The sequence below is a fragment of the Brienomyrus brachyistius genome, chromosome 19 (genome assembly GCF_023856365.1).
Source record: "Brienomyrus brachyistius isolate T26 chromosome 19, BBRACH_0.4, whole genome shotgun sequence".
NCBI classification, from domain to species: Eukaryota; Metazoa; Chordata; class Actinopteri; order Osteoglossiformes; family Mormyridae; genus Brienomyrus; species Brienomyrus brachyistius.
Window position 1 is genome coordinate 9083250 of NC_064551.1, and position 24006 is coordinate 9107255.

At 43.3% G+C, this 24006-nt stretch overlaps 3 protein-coding genes and 4 non-coding genes across 11 annotated transcripts; 1 reads left to right on the forward strand and 6 right to left on the reverse strand.

The window, feature by feature from the left end:
• Positions 1–749: 749 nt before the first annotated feature.
• allc (allantoicase) lies at positions 750–8598 on the reverse strand. Its single transcript, XM_048985179.1, has 11 exons — positions 8104–8598; positions 7851–7901; positions 7607–7694; positions 6773–6898; positions 5736–5821; positions 4219–4351; positions 3189–3344; positions 2649–2722; positions 2293–2401; positions 2085–2212; positions 750–1331 (listed from the first exon to the last, which is right to left on the reverse strand). The coding sequence occupies exons 1-11, from the start codon at positions 8191–8193 to the stop codon at positions 1170–1172; spliced, it is 1203 nt and encodes a 400-aa protein (XP_048841136.1). The 5' UTR covers positions 8194–8598; the 3' UTR covers positions 750–1169.
• A 4871-nt stretch (positions 8599–13469) lies between these two features.
• On the reverse strand, positions 13470–17423 carry rps7 (ribosomal protein S7). The gene is made up of 7 exons (XM_048985185.1): positions 17284–17423; positions 16547–16630; positions 16357–16428; positions 15726–15869; positions 14594–14658; positions 13984–14134; positions 13470–13588 (listed from the first exon to the last, which is right to left on the reverse strand). The coding sequence occupies exons 2-7, from the start codon at positions 16619–16621 to the stop codon at positions 13511–13513; spliced, it is 585 nt and encodes a 194-aa protein (XP_048841142.1). The 5' UTR covers positions 16622–16630; positions 17284–17423; the 3' UTR covers positions 13470–13510.
• Positions 13726–13947, reverse strand: LOC125715281 (small nucleolar RNA SNORA73 family). Its single transcript, XR_007383993.1, has one exon. It is a non-coding gene; the product is annotated as a small nucleolar RNA SNORA73 family (small nucleolar RNA).
• Positions 14240–14461, reverse strand: LOC125715282 (small nucleolar RNA SNORA73 family). The gene has a single exon (XR_007383994.1). It is a non-coding gene; the product is annotated as a small nucleolar RNA SNORA73 family (small nucleolar RNA).
• LOC125715283 (small nucleolar RNA SNORA73 family) lies at positions 14754–14975 on the reverse strand. Its single transcript, XR_007383995.1, has one exon. It is a non-coding gene; the product is annotated as a small nucleolar RNA SNORA73 family (small nucleolar RNA).
• Positions 15981–16202, reverse strand: LOC125715284 (small nucleolar RNA SNORA73 family). Its single transcript, XR_007383996.1, has one exon. It is a non-coding gene; the product is annotated as a small nucleolar RNA SNORA73 family (small nucleolar RNA).
• Positions 17369–23979, forward strand: rnaseh1 (ribonuclease H1). Of its 5 annotated transcripts, none has more exons than XM_048985184.1 (9): positions 17369–17418; positions 17730–17840; positions 17925–18055; positions 18306–18488; positions 18771–18870; positions 19467–19521; positions 19617–19701; positions 19960–20084; positions 23563–23979. In XM_048985184.1, exons 2-9 carry the CDS (start codon positions 17776–17778, stop codon positions 23644–23646), a joined length of 828 nt encoding a protein of 275 aa, XP_048841141.1. In that variant the 5' UTR covers positions 17369–17418; positions 17730–17775; the 3' UTR covers positions 23647–23979. The 5 variants fall into 5 exon arrangements, with proteins under 5 accessions (XP_048841141.1, XP_048841138.1, XP_048841139.1 ...); XM_048985181.1 differs by having other exon boundaries at positions 17387–17418; positions 17657–17840; XM_048985183.1 differs by having other exon boundaries at positions 17401–17418; positions 17739–17840.
• Positions 23980–24006: the final 27 nt, after the last annotated feature.

The window sequence follows — 24006 nt, forward strand, 5'->3', positions numbered from 1 at the left end:
TCTCAGTGCTTCGAGATGTCATCATGAGCCGAGAAACATAAAATATTATGAATTTAGCAAAATACAGAAGAAATGTTTATGGAAAAGAACAGTGAAATCTACGATCATATTTGGAGGCGTTGTCTAATGGACAGAATACTCCCAGCATGGCTTCAGTCTTCGATCCTGTCTTCAGTTGTGACAGGGAGGAGCCTGCAGGCTCATACTGTAACAGCCTTTTAATGTGATGGGCTGTTGATTGAGTCTTGCCTGGTATTGAAGTTCCAGATCTCTCAGCATCAGCATTGTATGAGTAGAATTTACTTCAAATGGATGAATCTTTCTTCTCAATGGATTTTTATTTCTTTGCTTAAGACATGTAATTCTCTGCTCAATTGAACCCATAATGTATTGCACCATTAGTCAAGCGCTGGTGCCTCCTGGGACTATTCAGATTGCACTTAGACGTTTTATGCGATGGGTATTTAAAGTCTCCATTACTGAACATGATGCAATGCAGTTTTCATCGGTCGCTGCTAAATGACACATAAGGAAGCCTGGGGCTGTGAAGTGAAAGCGGGGGTCAGTCTGTCTGACAGGAGGCAGAGTGACCTTTGCAGGTGACGTCTGCGAATCAACAGGACCACAAGAAAGAGAGAAAGTCAGATAGAAATGTGAGCTTTTCTCTTACTTTCAAACAAGACCCCTAAGTCATACCAGATGGAGAAAGACAATCAATCTTTATATTCCAATAATGACATAAAACATCATTAGCAGGCTGCTTTAAATATTGTATTCAAATTCAATGTGCTTATTGTAAGCATTTTCAAAACTGAAGCATCACAAAAATAATCTTTAATTTATATATGTAGACATTGTGAGGTTAGTTATTTCACTTCTTTCACAATCAAATGAATGTACAATGATTAAATGATTATTAACCTTACAGAGACCTGATAATTTCCCCGCATGTTTTAAAGCCCAGTATTGTGTCCGCAAGTTTAATCCCTGACTGGAGGCCGATTTTCCAGACCCTTCCCTTTCTCCCAGCGCCTAATGTCGGGTCCCCTTTGGGCTAGACGGGGCAGCATTTGTAAGTGCTGTATCAGCCTCCGAAAGCCTCCTTTCTCCCATTACTGCTATCCGGTGCTTTGCTGGACTGTCAGGCGGCCAGGTAGCTGTCAGACGGTTCACAGTTTACTGCCAGGGGGTCTGAGGAGTGGCCTTGGGTGACCCCAGAGGTGCATCCTGCTAACGCCCCCATCGGGGGCGATGATCAGGCGTACGTGTGTGACCACCTCCGTCGGCTGCAGGGTATCTCCAGAGAAGCAGTGCCTGTGGTGAGGTTTCAGCTGGAACAGAGAAGAGTGAGAGGCCGTGAAATACGTCCCCATTTCCACCAACTGCACATGGCTAAGTGTAACGCTATATTCCTCCTTGAATGGAGCAGTAAGGCTCCCTACTGAAAAGGGGTAATTCTGGCGGTTGAATCATCTCAGTGACGTTCCCTGGGCTTGAGGTCTAGGCTCTTTTTTCACCGCATCGTGTTCTCATGTTGTTCCCCACTGCGTTGAGGGGTACGTTACATGGCAGAGTTCCCCAAGTGTTTTAAAGCCCAAACCAGATCCGCTGTGCTCCACCTAATGTCTTTACAATGGATCCATGTAATGGTCTTGTCATTTTTTTCCTCAAGATGTGATTAAGAAGCTTTGGTTACATCGGCAGTATTGGCTGCGCGGCACTGGCAGCTGACCAAAGAATCGTCTCGTCTTACTCAGGCGCACTTGTTAATCCACATGAAGAAGAGGAGAGTAAATGTGTGAAGTGAAGGCACTTAAACTGAGAACATCCCGCTTTTTCTGTTGACTTACTGACCTGCAGCTTGATGTCTGTCATGCCGGCTGTGTTATGCACTACATGCTGCCTTCGCAGCTGTCTGAAACATTATGCCGGGGAACACAACTAGTGTCAACCATACGATTGGCCAATCATATGTTGTGAATTAGTGAATGACAGGTGAGGAGGCACTCCGCAGCCTATAAGCATTCAGCTGGGGCCTTGTGCCCCTGTGGTCCCGCCCTTGTCTAATGTCCTGAGCGCCACACCTTCCGCTGGGACAGGAGCACCCTCCACAGGCAGCCGCCATCACTCCTCCATTTTCGCTTAATGTGCTGTTCCTCCTCCTCGTGGGTCAGCTGACAGGCCTCAATCTTACACCAGTCTGGGAAGTTTCCTGCATGGGTCACGTAACGGTAGCAGATCAGTCACGCATGTGTGAAGGCGAGAAGCGTCTACATACGCCGCTCTCATCACCTTTGAAATGGTTGGTGTCAATCTCAATGAGGCTGATGACCCCGGGGTGTCCCAGGCGGAATACTGCCCACTCGCTGCCGGGCACCTGCAGAGCTCCCGTCTCATTGGTCTGAAAGGGATCACATGACATGAGTCTATCAAAGGGTGAAGCGTGACGTAATCAGAGACAAACAGCTAGGCAGGGCTAATCATACAGGCATTTCTGAAGGACAGTGACTCTGTGTTTGTGCTGATTCAGTCTGCACATCCATCCACCAAACCACACTGACATTTCAAAGCAGATAAAGTAGATGTTTGCTCTTGAAGTCAAGCTGACTATGTGCTGTAGGCCCCCCCCCACCCCCACACTGGGTGACCTGTAGTATTCTGGGCCTGTCCAGACGCCTTGCCGTCTCCCATCCATCTCCCATATTGGCAGCCCTCCCCAAACCTGTCAAGTCAAAATGCGAACACATGTCACCTATGAGTTAACGAGCACAACTGACAAGGGCTGCGAGCAAAATGCATGACTTCTTCTACTGGTTTGTTTTGTGGTCTATTCCAGAACTACTCCTGAACTTAGAACTAGAAGTTATTTTCTCTTATTTTATCTGAAGAAGCGTTTTTGATGGAATTAAGTATTTAACTTTGCTGTTTGGTCAAATCTATGTACATTTTTAAGGCAACTTTTCATTCAAGGATGAAAGAGATGATCAAAAGTTCTTTCCCTTGTTTTGGTTCCAGCTAGTTACTACTAGCTACTACTAATCTGGCCTTTGAAATCCGAAAAACAAACCATTATTCCAGTCTGAGATAAGGGATTTCCTGGGCTTTTATAGGATGCGGGTGTCTGGCTCGATAAGCCTTACGTGGTCGTTCAGACGTGGCCATCAGCGAGGGAGGCGATCTTCTCCTACCTATCATGTTGCGTGGGTGTCCAAAGTGGGCGTCACTGTATCCAAGACACACTCCCCCATTGGCCATCGCTACGAGGTCCACTCGCTCCTGGTTGGAGACAGAGCTCCAGTCCCTTTGCCCGATGCCATACACCCTTAATCGAGCAATCCCTCCATCTGCACACACACACCAAGGCACAGCCTCACTGAGCTGAAGAAGCTCAGGGACCATCAGCAGTGGTGGATGAAGAAGCCATTATGTACAGCTGTCTATTATGGCGCCTACTGAGAACATTAAATTTGGTTTACAATTACAGTCGACCCTTCCACTTCATGGCGGTTATCAGCACAGGTCCCCGGCGATCTCAAAAAATCACGCAAAATGTTTTGCTCCCCTTGGTGAGCGGAGCAAAGCGAAAAGATACAAGATACCAAGAAAAGTCAGATACAAAGATCACAGCGAGATCACTGCAAGATTCTGCCGTAAACATGCTAGGCCCCTAAACTGGCTCGGTACATACATTGTAATCATTTATGACTTAACTAAACCTTTTGTTTGTTGTCTGCTGGGCTTTGCATGTCGTCTGCAGCTTTCACAAAACTCTCAAGAAAATTCCCATTTAATCTCTTATTTCAACCCCACGATATAGAGGAAAGTCGCACTGCAGAGGGGTCAGACTGTACTGTGTAAACCTAAGTAAGGCTTCAAGTTGAAGTTTCGAGCTTTATTGTCACGTGTTCTGAGGCACACAGTGAAATTCTTGTGCAGCGATGGCGGGGTTGGGGACACATGCGTGGGGGGAACATGAGGAGGTGGGTAAGCCTTTGGGTTGAGTGCCAGTTAGCAAAGTCTGCCACTTCAAGAAGCTATTATGTTATTTTGTAATTATATTACTGTGGCGCACTGAAATTAATTAACATTTTCAATTTGTTATCAAGCCATATTAAAAGCAAATACAGGACTCTGCTCCTGGTTTGTGGGGTCATGTGACCCACTTAGCTCGGAGCTGTTTGAGGAGAGCGAGCTGTAGAGTGGGGTGAGTGGAGGTACCAGGAAACACATTCAGCCGAAGGTGGGTGACTCTGCGCAAGCAGCAGACGGAGAAGTAATTGTGACAGGTGTCGGCGAATCCGGGCCGCAGGTCGGACACCGGGACGAGCTCCTCCCACGCCTCTGACCGCAGCTGTCAATCAAGGTCATCACACCATTAACTCACAACAGCACATTTGTAATAATGAGCTAGCTGTTCAATTTTAGTCTTTCCAAATTTGTGCTTAAATGAACGCACCTGTTGGCTTTTAATTGCTTGGTTCGAATCGCCATGCTGTGTTTGTTTATTGATATATCTTCCCTCAGGTAACTGTTTTAGTCAGGGTAATTTGGCCTGCAGTGTTTGTGCTGCTCGTACATTGTGGTTTTTAGATCGACCATTAACAATGAATCACACACTAGAAACATCTAAGTGAACACAGCCAATCAAGTCGCTAAACAGTAGACCAACCAAATAACTGCGTTATCTAATAATGTGGTCAGCTAACTTCCATCCATCATCGAGCCTCATCGTTCTCAGGATCGCAGGGGGGACTGCAACCTGTCCTAAGCATTGCAGGGCAGACGGCTGGGGGTGCACTGGATGAGATGGGAGGGCACATACTTGCACGCTCAGTCACACCATGGGTAACCTTAAAATGCCATTTAACATAATAATAATGCTTATAATAATTTTGAATTCGTGAAGTACTTTTATCAGTGAACAGTACATTTGCATCTGTATGTTTTGAAGTGTTTTCTGTCCAGACTCTTGGAGTGGTAAAGTCTGGAACAGTAGAAAGGTGTTCTATGGGGTGATGAATCACGCTTCTCTGTATGGCAGTCTGATGAGTGAGTCTGAGTTTAGCGGATGTTAGGAGAACGATACCTCCCTGACTGCAATGTGCCAACTGTAAAATTCAGTGGAGGAGAGATAATGGTATGGGGTTGTTTTTCAGGGGTTGGACGAGTCCCCTTAGTTCCAGTGAAGGGAAATCTTAACGCCTCAGCAAACCAAGACATTGTGGGCAGTTCTATGCTTCCAAATTTGTGGGTACAGTTTGGGGAAGGAAGGCCCTCTTCTATCCCAGCATGACTGTGTCCCAGTGCACAAAGCAAGCTCCATAAAGATGGTTGGGTGAGTTTGGTGTGGAAGAATATGACACAGAGTCCCGAACTCAATCCCATGAAACACCATTGGGATGAACTAGAACGGAGACTGTGAGCCAGGCCTTCACATGCAACATCAGTGCCTGACCTCACAAATGCTCTTTTGGATAAATGGGTAAAAATTCCTACAGACACACTCCAAAATCTTGTGGAAAGTCTTCGAAGAAGAGTGGCAACTGTTATAGCTGCAAAAGGGGGGACCAACTCCATACTGATGCCTAAGGATTTAGAACGGGACGTCATAAAAGTTCCTGTAGGAGTAATGGCCAGGTGTCACAATACTTTTGTCTACATAGTGTATGTTTAATATGATAGGAACTTCTGTTTGGCTTTGGTTACCGGAGCAGCTGCATGGAGAACACACTCACCACGGCGACAGCTTCAAACTCCTCCTGCGTAGCTGCTGTGCCGGTGCGGTCAGCCTCAGATCTCTGCAGCGGCGGGGGCAGGCCGTCTAAGTCAGGCGGGAAGCAGCACGATGTGGGATTAAAAGGGAGGCGGCTCGATAAAAGCCAATTACAGAGTTTAAAGCTTCATTAATGTGGGATGGACTGATGTGCAAACTCACAGGCAATCTGTTCAGCTCTGCTTTCGGCAGGCATGTAAGTTCAAAGAGAAAGACTACATTCCCCAGCAAACCCGGGTCTATGATTCAATGGGACAAACATCCATCCATTTTTCAGAAACCGCTTATCCTATTCAGGGATGCGGAGGGTCTGGAGCTCATCTCAGGGGCTATGGACACAATGCAGGGAACAGCCCAGGATGGGGCACCAACCCATCGCAGGGCACATTCACACACCACGCACAACTATGGGTCACTCCAAATAGCCTTAGGATGTTTTTGGACTGTGAGGGAAAACCGGAGTACCTGGAGGAAACCCCACGACTACATGGGGAGAACATGCAAACTCCACACACGTGACCCAGGCGGAGACTCAAACCCGGGTCCCAGAGGTGTGAGGTGACAGTGCTAACCACTGCACCACAATGCCACCACCATAGGACAAACACTGATAATCAATAGCAGTGATGTATATAGAGGGGTACTAGTCCCAGCTGAAAGCTGATTGGTCCCCAGAGTGAAATCTCCCAGTCACTCACTGATTTAAAGCATATCATTGGCTAACAGAAAGGATGGCCCCTCTCTATGAGGCATGGTTCCTCTTACGCCCACCCCCTTAAAAAATCCTAGGATCGCCCCAGGTCAGTAGCCTTCAGCAGCTTACCCTTAGTATTATCCATCTGAACATTATGTGAGATTAACCCTTGTCATTTAACTACAGTGACCTGAAGCAGCCATTATATACAGTATAGATGTCTTTTATGGTGCCCACTGAGAAGATTGAATTTTGTTTACAATTACAATTAACAGAAAGATGAAATGCATGATGGAACTGGTCACCTGTCCCCACACAGGCAGCCTGAATGGACACAGAGGGGGCGTGGTTTCCCGTGAAGAAGGAAGAGTCCACGTCGAATCCGTGTACGACTCCTGGGATTCCCAGCTGGATGATGCACCAATCGTGCCCTTCCAGGGAGACGTGATTAGACACAGTCAGAGCTCTTGGAAGGTGCGATGCTCATTCTAGGAATATGTAAGACTCCTGGCTCCCAGATGTTAAAACTTTAAGCAGAGACTATACTTCATTTGGCATCTGTACAGGTATAGATGGATTCTGTCATTTCCACACATCCCCTCTTACTCTCTTTTGAGACACGTACACAGGTTGAGCGTGAACCTCGGAGTCAGAAGGCAGGGTCACCCATTTGTCAGGCACCACAGGAGCCTTTCTCCCTGGCTAAGAGACTCAAGGGCCCATCCCTGACCTGACTACTCTGCCAACCACAGGATTGAACCAGCGACCTTCTGCTCACAAGCACACCGTCCTAACCCACAAAGTTACACACCACCCACAACAGGCACAAAATGAACCTCAGTCGACACAAAGCTTTGATGAATGGTGAGATAAAGAATGCTGTCCGGCTCTGATTAGAGCATGGAAATGCACAAACAAGACCTGCATTTTATAATGGGAATAGGAAGACACTAATCCCCAGGAAACGAACTGTCCTCTTTTCTGATATAGAAAGCTAAACAGCTATATGAGATCTGAATGGGTGGTGAGACTGGATGAACTAGATAGTCTCTATATCTACTTTCAATTTATATAGCAGGTGTTTTTATCTGAACCCGGGGATGTAAACCAGCAACCTTCCGATCACACACAGCATCTACCTGGGATTCTTTTTCTCCTGGTCTCCCAGCCATCCATCCATTTCCCAAACTCCGTGAAGGCAGAGGCAATAAACTTTGCAGGTTCCCTCTAGGACAGAGATACACATCAGTCTTATGAATCTCTTAAAGCTATGGGCTATTTTATTCCTCTTCCACACCTATACAAAAAATGGCAAGTTCATGCCATTGCGTATTACAGGAACTTCAGGGTTAGTCAAAACTGAGCCAAAAGCATGTACTGCACCTTTAAGAGATTCTGCCCAGGGGCAAACCACTCATCGGTGGCAAATATCACCTGGAACAACAGCAATGTTTAAATTAACATTTGCATTTAAGAAGCAAGCAAAGGACAAATATATACGGCAATCTAGTTATGTGTCACACTTTTTAAAGCTATAGATTTTTACTTTCAGTTCACTTAAGTCTACAGAAAGGAGTGCTAAAGCAAAAACTGTGACCTGATTAAATTCATATGTGTCGGCTAAATGAGTACTGACCTTCCCCCCTGCTGTTTCACAGGCCAGGTTGTTAAACTGCAGGAAGTCTGGCTCATCAGCCATCACCCTTGTTGCCGGTGGAGTCGTCATGCTTCTTTTCTGATCTACACCTCAGCGGGAATCGAACGCAGGAACCTTCTTATTATTTCTGGGACTCACACTCCTGAGATAATCAGTGCAGTGAGACTGTGCGCCTTGCCCAGGAACACACACTGGAAGAGATGCACATGACTTTAGGAGAGAATAGCCATTAGCTCGTGCTCTGCTTCTCTCGGGTCTGCGTTCGCATCCGTAGATTAAAGTCCAGGCTTTGTGCCCCAGCTGTCAATGGCTCTGGGGTCATGTTGAGCAGCGACACTGACCTCGTCACCAATGCAGTCTGCTTCTTCAAAATAAGCCCTTTGGAACTTCGCTTGTTGATTTTTTTTTTTTTGTTGTTTTATTTTTTTCCTCGCACCAGTTTTCTCCCTACAGGCGCAGAAGCGCTTCAACATGGGGTTTTTCATCTGTCAAAATAACACAGATGTGAAACTAACGTCAGCGTATCCGAGATCGTTAGACCGGTGTGACTTATGAAGCCTTGAGTTCTCTGCTTCCTGCACAGACTACTGCAAAACACAAAGAGGAAAACAGGGTATATACACCCTGAGTTAGAATTCAGTTTGCGCATTTGTTTGGCTCTCCTTTTCACTTGAGCATAAATCACTCTCAAAATATGAAAATCAATGAAGAGCTGATTGTGTGTTTGCACCTGTCTACAGCCCCCAGCTGCAGCCATTTTGATGATGTGAGCAGCATAAGCAGTACTATAAAGGTAACCATATATCCTTCCAACTTATAACCGCTTATCCTGGTCAGGGAGATGGAGGAACCTATCCCAGATATCCCAGGGCATGAGGCTGGGCTACACTCTGCAGAAGATGCCAGTCCACCGCAGGGCACACGCAACTATACATTATAGATCACTTACAGACTGCATTTCTGTGGACCGTGGGAGGAAACCTACACAGGGGTGAACATGCAAAGGCCTCACACACACAGAGCAGGCGTGCGATTCAATCCCACAACCCTGGAGGTGTAAAGCTGCAGTGCTACCCAGAAAATCACCTTCTGTAAAAGTATATGGACCTTTAAATATCTGAGATTATTGCAGGGGAGCAGTCTCCCGTTATTGGCTTCAATATATAGAATAATAACACTCCAGTGTTGAACAGGAGAGTAAAACTGAATTGTTCTGAAGGGGACTTGGGTGACTTTGATTGACCTGGCATTAATAAAGGCATTCACTGTTTTCACAGCCTCTGAACAGCTCAACTTCAACAAACCATGAGTAGAATCGGGAACTGAGGTGCCCTTTATTAAAGCTGTTCTTTATCAGAGTGGATGATCTCTTCCAGGAAACACAAGACAAAGGTCAAAATTCACACTGGACAGGATGCCTGTCTAATAAGCAATGAATAGCTTCAGTTCACATGGACCATTTTTTTGACTTTGGAATGAAACAGGACTTTTGAAATGTAACTGCATAACACAAACACAGTCGTGTTCTTACAGGAGTGACAACTAAAAACATAGTCAATTTTCAAAATGAGGACTTTTAACTTTTCTGTGTAAATCGCATGGCTATTGAGGCGGCTGTGCTGATTTTCACTTTCATTCTTTCCTGAATGGCTGTGACACATTACTACAGCAACACTGCCCCCTAGTGACACAAAGGGGGCACATTTAGAAAATTTCCAGCATGCAAGGTTTCTGTGCTTTTTATAAACTGAATCAGAGTACAGCCAGGCATCTCTATATATTACTGAAGGCCACATTTGTTCACAGCAGCGCAATTAACTGCTCATGAATAGTCTATGAATATAGAGTGTTGTTAGAACGGCAATTAAAATTTTCCTGCTTTCACAGTGAACCTCATAATTTTTCTGACAATGCATCCATTCAAATATGTCATAAACATTAGCACAGCATAGACTTTTATTAAAGAATTCATTAAAATAAATGAAGGTTTAATCATGGTGAAAGCAAGACGTTACATAAAGCACCATAATGAACACGATTCTGGCCATCAAGCGTCAGGTTGATGTTAGGTGGGCAGATTTATTCCACAGTAAGAGTTGTGTGTTTTAACACATGCACAGCGTGCAGAAATCAGTGTTACAGCAGTAAGCTGAACACTACACACTCATCACACATGGGGGAAAAAGATCAAAGGAGGTTTGAAAGTGAGGAATTCAATACAGTACATAATTATACATTATTAATTACTACATACGACAATGTAAGGCACTGTACTGCACTGTACTTCAAACTGACAAACCGCTGAAGCCACACAATGTTTTCATGAATGTACATATTTAACCCAAATTTAATATAATAAACTTTATGTCAGTCCATTTCTAAGTATTAGCTGTGTGTAAGTCGGATGTTCTTACACCAGGGATTGGCTGTACTGCAAAACCCGGAAATGTGACACATTCCAAAGAGAAGCACAGCACAGAAACGGCCGGCCAGCATCAGCGGGATTCCGCAGGCTTTGCCGGGGATGTTCACTCATTAGAGGTGCGTCTGGTGTTATGTTTTCCGAGACCAAAATATTTATTTTCCACCTGCCATTTAAGAGAAGCAAGGCTGAAGGTTAATTGCTGTAATTTGGTGATTCGCAAACAATGTGAGATTTAGAAATATTGCCTGTATTTCAAGTACACCATGTTTGGCTAGAATCTGTTGTTGGTCTTAACCTGACAGCTCTCTTGGTTTCGCTCCTATTTAACTGATCGTTATCAGTTTGTCCATGTGAAAAATGAATCTTCCAAGCCCACTAAAGTGAAGTATGGTGTCCCACAGGGATCAGTGCTGGGCCCGCTACTGTTCACTTTGTATATGTTACCACTTGCTAACATTATCAGAAATCATGGTGTTGGGCTCTATTAGACACACACATATACAGTGGCACCTTGACTTACGAGTGTTTTGAGATACGAGCGTTTTGAGATACGAGCCGTCTCTTGCCCGATTTTTGCTTTGAGTTGAGGGCTAAAATTCAGGTGACGATCTCCAAGGCAAATGCTGTACATTATACTTAATAAAACCAGTTTATTGCAGTACCTTCTATTGTATTTTGTTTTTATACAATATTACACATTTTTCTTATTTGAAAACATGTAACAAAAAAACAGCGGTGTTTTTTGGGGATCCGGGACTGATTAATGGTATTCCAATGGGGAAAAAAATTATTTGACATACTGTACGATTGTAGAGTTACAATCTCCGTCACGGAACGAATTAAACACGTAAGTCAAGACACCACTGTATATGTATGTATGTATATATGCATTCGTGTGTGTGTGTTATATTTATGTACTGTATCTGTTGAACCAGATGAGGCATCACAGCTCTCTGGGTCAGAAGACTGTCCACTAGATATCCAGTGTTGGATGGCAAAAAAAATTTCCTTGTGCTAAAAACAGAAGTACTGCTTGTTGAACCCAAGGCTGCTTGAAGTAAGTTTGACAACCTCACCATTAGTGATCTTCCTACTCAGCTTAACACAGGGGTCAGAGATCTCGGTGTCCTAGTTGATTCAGATTTAAGTTTCGATACTCAGATAAGAAGTATTACCAGATCTGCATTCTACCATCTTCGGAAGATCGTTTCATAAAGAAGCAAAAGCAAAACATGCTTTTATAACTTCCAGACTGGACTATGCCCTCCATTCTGGGTGTCCATCTGCATCCCTGCATAAGCACCAGCTAGTACAAAATGCAGCAGCCAGTTTTTACAAACACAAAAAATTGATATTAGCCCTGTTCTATGCTCCCTTCACTGGCTTCCAGTTAAGTCTGACTGCCTCCAAAATATTGCTACTATGTATAAAGCACTGAATGGCCTTGCACCAGAATACCTTAGAGATCTACTGGTCTCTCACAACACTCCTTGCTTGCTTCGATTTCAAGGATTCTGAGATCTGGTAGTGCCTAGGGTAGAAAGAGCTACGGCAGGATACAGAGCTTTCTCCTACAGAGCTCCTCAGCTGTGGAATGGTCTTCCCGCGGAAGTGCGGGATTCAGGCTCACTCTCAATATTCAACGCCAGACTAAAAACACACGTATAGTGTAGCTTATAGGGACTTCAGTTTTAGCTCTAGCCAACTGCTCACTCCCAGTTAGACCTGTAGTGTGAGGTGCAGAGCTGGGTGAGGATCAGTGCCATTGGTTTTGGATGAATTGAACTGTCACTCTAGCTTCATACTCCCTTATGGAACTGGAGTGCTGACGTTCAGGGACCCCCATGCCGGAGTTCCCACCTGCCTCTCAGAGCTTACACATTGCACTCACCTGTTTATTCTGCCTCTAGTCTCCCCTACTTTGGCTAACTGCACATTTTATTTCCGCTACCTGTGGCATCTTTCCGACCTGCTGAACCATCTGCCTGTGACGTCTATCCAGTATAGTCTGCTGCTTTCACTGTTCCATCAGAAGCAGCACCAGCCTGCCTTCATCTGCCTGCCCTCCACATTGAGACTCAAATGTTAAAATTAGGACAGTTTGAACAGGGAGTTCGCCATCTTGCTCATTGGACTTCCTCTGCCAGCCCCCAGATGGGCTCCCCCTTTGAGTCTAGTTCCTCACGGTTTCTTCCTTCTAGGGAATCTTTCCTTGCAACTGTTGCCTCTGGCTTCCTCACCAGGCACTTTGTGCAGGGATAATGTAAAGCACTTTGAGACAATGTAATGTTACAAAACACACAGTAGAAAAATAAAATTGAATTCTTAATATTAAAAAATATTTCTGCAAGGGGACAGAATATTGAATGGCCAGACGGCAAACATAGTTTTTTACAAGAAATAACACAATGAGGGCTGGTTCCGAGGTTACTAAACTCAGGACAGCATTATACGTCACATCACCATCAATAGATCAACATGGCCTTGCTGAAATCAGTCCAAGCTGCAACCATCTGACACTGAGCAAGTCAGTGTTTTGATTCAGCTTGTATACGAGATAAAACATGAAGAATGAGGCCTTTCACACTGTTCCAGTCTGGCAAACTTATGGGAAAAACATCCATCACTAGACAGTGCCTGGACTCTCCGATTCAGATTGTTATGATTTTAAAGCTCTTGCACAAAATGCTTGACATGGCCGTCTACAGCATTACTACACATATACACAGCTGATTTATGTGAGCTGGGTCAAATCAGGTAAGGCAGCTTCACCAAGCGTTCAACAGAATTGCACATAACTTGAAGGTTGGCAGTTCATGTCCTTCACCCATTGATACCTTGCTTAGACAAAGGCGTTTATATCATCAGACCCGCTACAAAAGGACGCAAAGTGCAAGGGATTTGAGGGACAGACGAGAACTTCTGTGTTACCGTACACAAATTTATTTTGTCATTAGCACTTTACAGTTGGAATTCTGGGAATTCAAACACGACATCTTTGCCTGTGAGTTTCTTGTAGACACAGGAAAAGGTCTCGACCTGAGGAGAAGGAAAAGTGTCATGGATGAGAAACCCTAACCCTGTCATTTCTGATCAATTTACTTTATTTATGATGCTATGATTCCATTCAATTTCCACAGAAAATGCAAAATAGTCACATATATCAGAGAACTGCAAAATGTGCACTGCATGGTTTACCTCCCCAGTCATAGCTGAGAGCTCTGGGAAGGTGTAGGAATATACAGTATGCCGTCCTCACCAGCCTAAAGGCCGGGGACTGGCTTGTTATCCAACGACGTGGAACGGGACTGTACGTCACGGCACCGTAAAGTGCTGCGCTCCCATACGCCACACGGACAGAGCCATATGAGAGCAACCTCACAGGATGTCCACGTTGACTACATACACTGAGCATGTGTCAAACATGTATATACCTTGTGTTCAACATTGTTCTGTTGAGCTTTGTCAAGGTGGACCTTGATGAGTCGACTGCCGTCCAGTTTCACTCGGATCCTCTTGCCAACAATTTCACTTGGGAAAACTAGGTCCTCGAGGATGGCATCATGCACAGCTGTAAGAGTGCGGCTGAGGGACAAAAGATCATGAATGCCTTTAGTTCTTCACATTTTAGCACAAGCCTAAATGATGCGACTACCAACAGAGAGCATCTGTTTCTACACAATGGTCAAAATTTGTGCACTGCATGGTTTACCTCCCCAGTCATAGCTGAGAGCTCTGGGAAGGTGTAGGAATATACAGCACGCTGTCCTCACCAGCCTAAAGGCCGGGGACTGGCTTGTTGTCCAACGACGTGGAACGGGACTGTACGTCACGGCACTGTAAAGTGCTGCGCTCCCATACGCCACACGGACAGAGCCATATGAGTGCAACCTCACAGGATGTCCACGTTGGAGATCATATGTACAAGCAACTGTTTAAACAAGTAAAAGTGCAATATCTATAACCTTAAGAGTAAAATTCAGTCGACTATTGAATCTATGTATAATTCCGTTCAGTAAAGGGTGTTACAAAACACAAACACACCTCCTAGGACGCTTCTGCTTGTTCTTTGTGCGGCTTTTCCTTGTTGGTTTCGGCAGAATTCTCCTCTGCAATTAGAAATGTGCTTAGATTAGCTCAAGTCTAGATCATTTTTGCAGCCTTCAGACAGATATTTACTCAAGTTCAATGCAACAAGACTTAGTAATGTGCACTGCATGGTTTACCTCCCCAGTCATAGCTGAGCGCTCTGGGAAGGTGTAGGAATATACAGTACGTCGTCCTCACCAGCCTAAAGGCCGGGGACTGGCTTGTTATCCAACGACGTGGAACGGGACTGTACGTCACGGCACCGTAAAGTGCTGCGCTCCCATACGCCACACGGACAGAGCCATATGAGTGCAACCTCACAGGATGTCCACGTTGGAAATCAATGGACTCAGTTACCTCACATTAGCACAACACCACACATCACGCTTACATAAAATAAGTTTAAATGCTAGCCATACACCATTTCAAGAGGGGAATGCACTTGAAGTCAGTCATCTTGTCCTACCACCTTCCACACTGCTCCAATTTCTCGTGTGTGGATTTCCCTTGTGTGCAATCTTAATTTTAGCAATTGATTTACAATCTGAATTCTCAGAACAGTGGTGGGACACAAAGCAGCAATGGCAGAAAAAGTTCCAAGATTAACAGTGGGTGGGATTAGTGTACTGTCAATCACTGACTTAATCCAATAGGGAAAAAGAAAAGAGTAAACAGAATTTGGTTAACTGGGCTGCAGATGAATAGGCAAACACCCAACAGAAAGGTTTAATAGGTCTAATTTTTCCAAACATTAATACTAAATGTCTTACCAGTGCAGGATCAAGTAACGCAAGGTTTGACAGGACATAGCTCCTACCAAGCAGGAACTGCATATAGTGTTAATACGAACCTACGCAGTACAGAAATCTGAGGCAAGCTTTTATGCATCAATGAGAGATGGTATGAGCTTGAATAGACCATTTCAGGGTCATGCTTCAGAGACTGGAATATGTCAGCTATTAATACCGAGTGCACAGTTCAGACACCATAGCTGAAGAACAGAGGCAGAAGCCCCCACAGCCCTGCCGCCGAACGGAGACCATGCTAGCAGCACAGGAAGAGGACATGGTGATGGAGCCGGCCATACCTGTGCGATAAAGACCACATGTTTACCGCTGAATTTCTTCTCCAGCTCTCGCACAAGCCGCACCTGGATCTTCTGGAAAGACTTCAGCTGGGGCACCGGCACGAAGATGATAATTGCTTTCCTGTTGCCAGCAACTTCGATTTCCTGGGGTATTGTTTTAACGTGTCATCAATCATCTTTGGTGGACATTTTAAGTTAGTTAAAACAGCTAATGAACGGTGTTCATTTTTACCAGGTACAATACAGGTCATGTCAATCTGTGCACTGCATGGTTTACCTCCCCAGTCATAGCTGAGAGCTCTGGGAAAGTGTAGGAATATACAGTACGCCATCCTCACCAGCCTAAAGGCCGGGGACTGGCTTGTTATCCAACGACGTGGAACGGGACTGTACGTCACGGCACCGTAAAGTGCTGCGCTCCCATACGCCACACGGACAGAGCCATATGAGTGCAACCTCACAGGATGTCCACGTTGGGGAAAATGTCAATTTCAACTGTACCATTTCCACCGTTTAAAAAAATAATGCCAGGAGACACTTTAGAAGATAACATCCCCATAAAAAATACCCTGTCCATTTATTTTGCCATATTCAACATATACAGGATTGTACTAGCAGTGAAGTTACAAACCTTCGCAGCAGTGATATTGAGCTCTCTCAGCTGAGCCTTCAGATCCGAATTCATCTCCAACTCCAGGAGCGCCTGGAAGAGGGATACAAAGCTTTGAGAAAAGGGTCAGCTTATCGTTAAAGGAGATACTCCACCAAGGGTAACATCTTGTGCCACCATGAGGGCTACCTGTACAGACTGGGACACTCACCTGGGAGATGCCGGACTCGAACTCGTCTGGCTTCTCGCCATTGGGCTTTACGATTTTCGCACTGGTACTGAACATGGCCTATGTCTACAGAAAGAAAGGGGGGGAGATGCACTTTGGGATAACCAGTTCAATGCCTACAAGATTACCGTGTTAACTGCAACTACGGTACTATACAATTAACTACGTTAAATCGCGGCGAAACATGATCAATAGCAAACAAGCCTCATCTACGATTAACCGCGCTTTTCTCCGTAATTATTCCAGTCTCTACCATTTCAGTGTACAAAAATTTATTTGCTGTAGAAACTTTAGTTATCAGTCAAATTGAGGTTGTGATAGAAGAACACTGAAACTAATCTGGGCAACTACTATTCCCATTCGCTTGACATGTCAGTGAAATTTGTACTTTCAGAAAACTCGAACTTATGGCATGATATAGTTTTAAAAACCCTACCGAACTGATCAAAAAATACTAACCCCATGCTTTTGAAACACACGGAAAAACAGATCTAATAGAAACGATCAAACCACACATGGGCCTAGTCTTACCATAGATCATTACGATCGGCTAGATCTTAGCCACCTTACATACAAAAAGGCCATCCGCACTAAAACAAAGGATAATCTAAGGTATCATAAGTTCCACCATACACAGCTAATACAAACAGCGCGAAATTTGTGATATTAGCCATGTTTTCTTAAAAATATGAAGTCCAGTGTCAGCTCTTCCAACCCACCTCAGTCAACGACGGCCAGGGAAGAGGCCGGAATATCGCGAGAAGTTGCTATTAGCGCGGTGTGACATTGGCTCATGGGAAATCGAGAACCCGGAAGTGACCGAAACCCAAGTACAGCATTCGTTCTGTGAAACGGTAACTTTGGCATGATTGAGTGTCTTTTATGTTTAATGGAAGTGTTAAAAAGCATGTATTATTGAACCAAGTCAACGTGACCTCGTTGATACTCTTGTTTGAACAGAAGTCACGTACAAGTATACGTTTGCCTGCTATATTTGTTTAATTAGATTAGTGCTATTTACTATTTAGCTGTCCTGTGTTAGGTTACATTGCTGGTAGGCAATTTTGACTGCCAAAGTGTTTATCTTTATAGGAGAAAACAAACATAAAATGAAAAACAGCCGATAAAATAGCACCCAAATTCTCCCCCAAGTAATGCTGAACAGTCTTTACAGCATAACCCGGAGAGCGTTTTGTACTGGTACCGTAGAAATGGTGAAGAAGAAATACTACTACGCAGTTCGGAGAGGCGCCAAGCCGGGTGTCTACTGCACGTGGTGCGTTATTCGAATTCAATTTACTGATCGGACATAGTAATTTAACATGCGTCTATTAATTTTATACTATGCAATGTTCTTCAGGGATGAATGTGAAAGTCAAGTTAAGAAGTTTCCTTCTGCCGTTTATAAGAAATTTGCATCCGAAGAGGACGCGTGGGCTTTCGTAAGGGAACAATCAGCAGACCCATCTTGTTCGTCGCTTGCCGTTTCCGGTTGGTTATAATACTGGATTTTATGAAGAAGAAACATTGCAAAATTTAAGACTTATTGCACATTGTTTGTTTAGTGCACGATTGATAAATATTAGATTTGTTTGCGATTTGCTTATCAACTTCTGTGCACGATGTTATAACGTAAATTATTTCAGATATTTAGTCCGTGTATTGCAACGTCAAATAAAACCATTTAACGCGCTGTATTTTACTTGCAAATTATACTTGGTTGTATCTTTCGGTGTTTCAGCAGATTGTCCTGGAGGTGAAGCCTCCACAGAAATCTTTAAAGCTGTGCTTCCAACTCGGTCTGCTGAGGGGAAGAGGCCTCATGTGAATTTTGACGACGAGCTGTCTCCCAAACGACAGAAATGTGCAAAGGACACTTATGATTGCTCTGCAGCAGGCAGCAGGGACGGTCTTACCTTTATGGGTAAATGATTGGGCGAGAGGTTGAATATAGAGCCGTATGTGTTAGGTCACATGCGCAAGATCATTGTAATGTTGTTTTATACTTAAATAAAGTATGTAATTATGTAAGGCCCATACAAACATCACAGTGGTATAAATGCAAAGGCTGACAGCCACATTTCAAAACTCTCTAAACGTAAGATTTTCTGTTACTGTAATTGCATATTGTGAAAATGTCATTTTGATGGTTCTTTGTCGGTTCTCTTAATCTTGAAATGAGGTGCATTCGAGGTTTCCTTTGCAGGAGATGCGGTGGTAGTGTACACGGATGGTTGCTGTTCCTGCAACGGGAAGCACGGCGCCCGGGCTGGCATCGGTGTGTACTGGGGACCCGATCACCGTCTGTAAGTGGAAAGAGTCAAATATGATTTGAGCAGGGAGAACAGTCCTGGATTAGGGCTGCTGCGATGAATCGATGGAGTCAATGACATCGACGCTGAAAATGCGTCCCCGTCAATAATTTTAAATCAAGACGCATAGTTTTTCTTTTTGTTTTAAATGAAATTACCATTATGATTTTGAAAATGCTGCAGTTCGTTATATGAAATGTTTTCCTTTGATATCACTATGTAATTATGGGAGTAATGCAAATTATCACAAAAAAAATGTTGTTTGACACTGTGCAATAGCATAGCAGCACTAGCATGAAGTGAAAACACAGACCGACACCTTGAAGTACCCTGCTTTTGGTACTTTGTCACAAAAAGTATGGGACTTCGTGTAGAAGTGCACTTAGTATCCTAGAGAAGATGGGGTGATTTGAAAGTCTCAGATTTTCCCCATTGTTTATTGTTTTGATGATGATGGGGTGTGTGTGTGTGTGTGTGTGTGTGTGTGTGTGTGTGTATATATATATATATATATATATATATATATATATATATATATAAAATTTATTTTTTAATCCTCATCTCATGAATGCTTTTCTCATTTGTTAAAGAAATGTATCTGACAGGCTGCACGGAAGGCAAACCAACCAGAGGGCAGAACTATTGGCAAGTGTATTCTCATTTGTCTAAATGAAACTGATGGACAGTGCAAGTCTCTGCCCCTTCCTTTAATTAGGGTTTTTCGTTTTTCTTGAACTCAGGCCGCCTGTCGAGCCCTGGAACAGGCTAAAGACTTGAAGATAAAGAAGCTGGTTCTTTACACTGATAGCATGTTCACTATCAATGGTGAGAATTTTCCAGTGCCTTTGTCCTCTGTCACCATTACTGATCGTTTATGTTGAACCCTGATTCTCAAGGGCTGGTTTTTTGTCATTTTGATTTCAAAATGCTGAATTGATAGAAGATCTGTGTAGTAAACAACAGCCCTCCAAAAGCTGAGCTGGCAATCCCTAGATACTTATTTTTCATTGAAGACGACAACTTATCTAAAACACGTGTGTAATAGTGACACATCCGTTTACTTACGGGCACCCTCAAATCTAGGTGTGACATGCTGGGTGAAAAATTGGAAGCGGAATGGGTGGAGGCTGAAGAACGGTGGGCTGGTCACTCACAGGGACGAGTTTGAGAAGCTCGACAAGTTAAATGCAGAAATTGAAGTAGTCTGGGTGAGTATTAATTACCGTAATGGTCTGCTATACCATCCAGGGCGTCTTGTATAAGAGAGGAGAGGGGTAAAATCACGCACTGATTACACGACAAACCACCTCAGGGATGAGAACCTGAGTGCAGCCATGTCGCGGGTGATACCTCAGCACCACACTAGTCCGACTGGACCAGAGGTTTTTTCCAGTGGCTGGAGTGCCAATTTTACTAACACTTTCCCTGTAAGTCTTGAATGGGTGAATATGAATTCCAGTGACAGGCTGGTATACTGGCCCAGGGTGTGTTTCCTGTACAATGATGGAAGTTAGCATTAAAGATGCATTGTACAATGTTAGTTCAAAATAGGGATACACAATTCTGGGAAAAATATGAATGACGATTTTCTTAAAATTGAGATTACGGTTTTCCGTAACAATAGATAGACAGCCAGCCAGCCTTTATTGTCCTGTGAGGATATTTGTCTTCACAGTCTGTTCCAATACAAACAAAGTACAGTACAGGTTTATAACATGTTCAACATCTTAGGCACACATGCATGTCACGGCACATACACATAATTACTAGCGGCAATTTCATGGGCACAAGATTAATGTGGCAAGTTAAGTGCAGCTATGGCAGTGGGGACGAAACTCTTGCCAAAGCGAGCCAGTGTCCATTTCAGAGTCCTGTATCTGTGACCTGATGGCAGCAGAGTAAACTGTGTGTTAACCAATGACTCTAGTCACACTCTTATGGTTCTTGCAAGGCGAATGGCAGCTTTGTGGTTTTCGTCAGATAGTTTTGGAATGGGAAGGTGGATGATCTTGGCCGCTCTGTGTGATCCTGGTAAGTCTGTTTTCATTAGGTGAAGAGAACATACTGTAGAAACAGAGAACATCCATCCATCCAATCTACCAAAACAGCCATACCAAAAGTTCCAGTGGGATGCTTTTTTGGTACTTTGGGGTGGGACTTGAAACACTTTCTTTGTCAATCGGTTATAGAAATAGGACAAATGAAGTGACCCAAGCTTTAACTGCGATCGGGTCGGAAGAATTAGAGATCAGTGTAGCATAAAAAGGAATAAAGTATTTTGTATAATGTACTAGGACGGCACGGTATTGGAAAATTTCTAAGTACTGCAATGTGATTTTGCTGTAATAAATATTGGGGTATTTATAAGACAAAAAAGGAGTTTTTAAGAAATTTCTCACAAACCTGTCTGTGAATAATTTAAACAGCCAGTATGAAAATGCTTATGATCGTCTCAGAGAACACAAGTAGCACTCGTGCAAAATCAGCAAAGGTAAACTTTAAACTGATTTTTAAACATATACTTAATAATCCTGAAAAGGAATAATAATTAAAATAGCAAAACTTGATATTTTGTTTGCTATGAAAATAGCAATGAGTAAAAATGTTTTAACAAAACCTAAACTCCCTGCACTATAATGTCTGTACCAAACTGAAGGTAAGGAAAAGCCTAACTGGCAAAGTAAGAGTTGAACAGCACAACATCCGATGTTGTTATTAATATCACACCTCATTCAGTCCTTTTACAGCCATGTTTTGAATTCGGTACAAAATACCCCACCTCACGTTGTGATGTCATTCAGCACCAGTATCAGCTTTTACACCAGTGGAAAACCAACACCCTGGATTACCCTGTTTTTGTGCTTTCTCGAAGTACCAAAAGTACGTTACCTGGTGCAGTGGAAAAGCACCGTTTAACTTAAATTTAAAAGAATGTAGAATTATGGAGCACTTGAGACACTTTGGGGGAAAATAGGAGGGCTTGTTTTTAGCCAGTAGATACAATGCAGAAGAACCGTTGATTTCTAAATTTCAACGGTGTGAATCAAGATTTCATTGTTTTATTTATTTATTTATTTATTTTTACAATTAATTGCGCTTTCCTAGTTCAAACTAACTACATCTGGAGTACAACTGTTTCCTGAAACCATCATACTTTGTTAGTACCACTGTAGTTTGAACCACCGTAGTTGAACTGCAATGGTTCCGGAGGTGATTGGTCTAGTTCTCATCGCATCTCGCGTGCAAAAACCCACAAGCCTCGCAATGTTATTTATAAATGTAACGGTTGTACCAATATTACATTATTAGTTTGTGTCAGTTATATAACAGAAATAATAGTATTAAACTGAAAAATAGCAATAGTCTCGTGATACTTGTGATACCTCTTGTAGAGGGGAAAAAATGAGTGAGATCAGCTGTATGTGTAATTATATTTAAAAAAAAAAAAGTTTATTTTTATTATTTCAGTCACAGTGTAAACACCTAGAAATTCCTGATCCATCGGCATTCGTACAGCCTCATGGCTCAGTGGGATTCATGGCTGTAAACCCCACCATGGTGCCCCAGACTTCGTATTCAAGCACCGCTGTCATTTTTCATATTGCAACAAAAACTCTGTGATTAATAAGTCATTTATTATTTTTAGCCTTTAATTTGCCCGTGTTTTATTTGCTTTCTCAATGTTTTTCCCTATTTAATACTGTGAGTACGTAAGTGCTGAATGATAAATTGTTTCAGCATAGTCATCTCCGTGTGCGTGTGTGTAATACTCATATCTCGTTTGTCAGTACTGCTTTGTTAAAATAACTAGTGAGAACACCGGCAACTTGCTAAACTACTAGTTAAGTTCTATTTGCCAGTAGTTTGTTTAAATTACTCTAATCTCCTTTTTGGTTTTTATAACACAATATTACCTGATGTGATATTGTGATGTCATAATGGTGCAGCCCTAAATATGTATTTGTCCATGTAATGAATTGTACCATATAACACAAACAGGGTAAACATCCTCTCCAATAATACCATACTCGTGAACAGAGAAGTACATAAAAATTACTCTTACAACTACAACACTTGGCATTATAGATGTTTGTACAGCAGGATATTTAATATTTTCACCTAACTTACATGGCGACTACCCTCCTCGACTGCATTTTCCAGCATCGATGACGTTTTCACCCGAACCAACCTGCTAACTACAACTCGAAAGCTGTAGTTTAAACTACACAACTTAACCGCAGTGTTTGCGAATGTTCATAGTTTGATATATTATGCAATGTTTGAACGATGCTTTCGGGAAATGCCTGCATCATACTTCGCATATTTCGAGTTACACAAGTTGCTAGCATAGTTAGCTTTTGGGAAACTCACCCCTAGGCATCTTTGGGTAAGTATTAATCCCTGAGGTAGGCTGCTATACCATTCAGGGTGCCTTCTATGGGTGAGAATTGATCGATGCAGTAGGCTGCTATACCATATGCTGGATGGATAATAAATGAGAATCATATAGTAAATTGTCTGTGTGTGTTTGTGAATTTCCTTATATGACCATTTTAATGGGTGCTGTCAGATTGATGCCGATAGTAGCTCTGCGGGACTTTTAGCTCGCTGGAATTGAGATGTGCCTCCATTTAAACACTAAGCATTGCTCGCCTCGTCATTAAATCCTACTCCTTGTCTCTGCAGCTGCACATTCCGGGCCACGCGGGCTACAAGGGCAATGAGGAGGCGGACAGGCTGTCCAGAGAGGGCGCATCGAAGCCGCTGTGATCCGCATGATTGGGCAGCCCACCCCCCACCTCAAGATAGACGGGCGTCGTATTGTCATTCATATGTGAATGGGAAGTTCGTACAGATATTTAAACGTGGCCTTTAATGTGCTGTTCTGTTTTAGCCTAACTATACCAAGGCAAGCTATTAGGTTTTAAGTTAATATTTGTCTGCACCAGAAGGTGATTTAGAAGGTTGGAAGGTTGTGTGAGCTTGCATGCCATCCAGGATGTCTCCTGCTTTGTGTTTACTAGCATAGGCTCCTGGTTTGCTGGAAACTTGTAATGGATGAATATGCATCTTCTATTTGTAAATAAAGTTTTGAGTATTTTTTCATGTCTTTATAAACTTGTCAAGCGC

Excerpts from the sequence above, each read along its gene's own strand:
- allc (XM_048985179.1), bottom strand. The coding sequence starts at position 8,193 with ATGACGACTCCACCGGCAACAAGGGTGATGGCTGATGAGCCAGACTTC. Across the intron at positions 7,902-8,103 it reads GTGAAACAGCAGGGGGGAAG|GTGATATTTGCCACCGATGA; the intron begins GTCAGTACTCAT and ends CTGTTGTTCCAG. Across the intron at positions 3,345-4,218 it reads TCGGCTGAATGTGTTTCCTG|ATGGAGGGATTGCTCGATTA; the intron begins GTACCTCCACTC and ends GTGTGTGTGCAG.
- rps7 (XM_048985185.1), bottom strand. The coding sequence starts at position 16,621 with ATGTTCAGTACCAGTGCGAAAATCGTAAAGCCCAATGGCGAGAAGCCA. Across the intron at positions 14,659-15,725 it reads ATGTGGTCTTTATCGCACAG|AGGAGAATTCTGCCGAAACC; the intron begins GTATGGCCGGCT and ends TTCTAATTGCAG. Across the intron at positions 14,135-14,593 it reads AAGCAGAAGCGTCCTAGGAG|CCGCACTCTTACAGCTGTGC; the intron begins GTGTGTTTGTGT and ends TTTGTCCCTCAG.
- rnaseh1 (XM_048985181.1), top strand. The coding sequence starts at position 17,719 with ATGCTGAACAGTCTTTACAGCATAACCCGGAGAGCGTTTTGTACTGGT. Across the intron at positions 18,489-18,770 it reads GGACGGTCTTACCTTTATGG|GAGATGCGGTGGTAGTGTAC; the intron begins GTAAATGATTGG and ends TTTCCTTTGCAG. Across the intron at positions 19,702-19,959 it reads TAGCATGTTCACTATCAATG|GTGTGACATGCTGGGTGAAA; the intron begins GTGAGAATTTTC and ends CCTCAAATCTAG.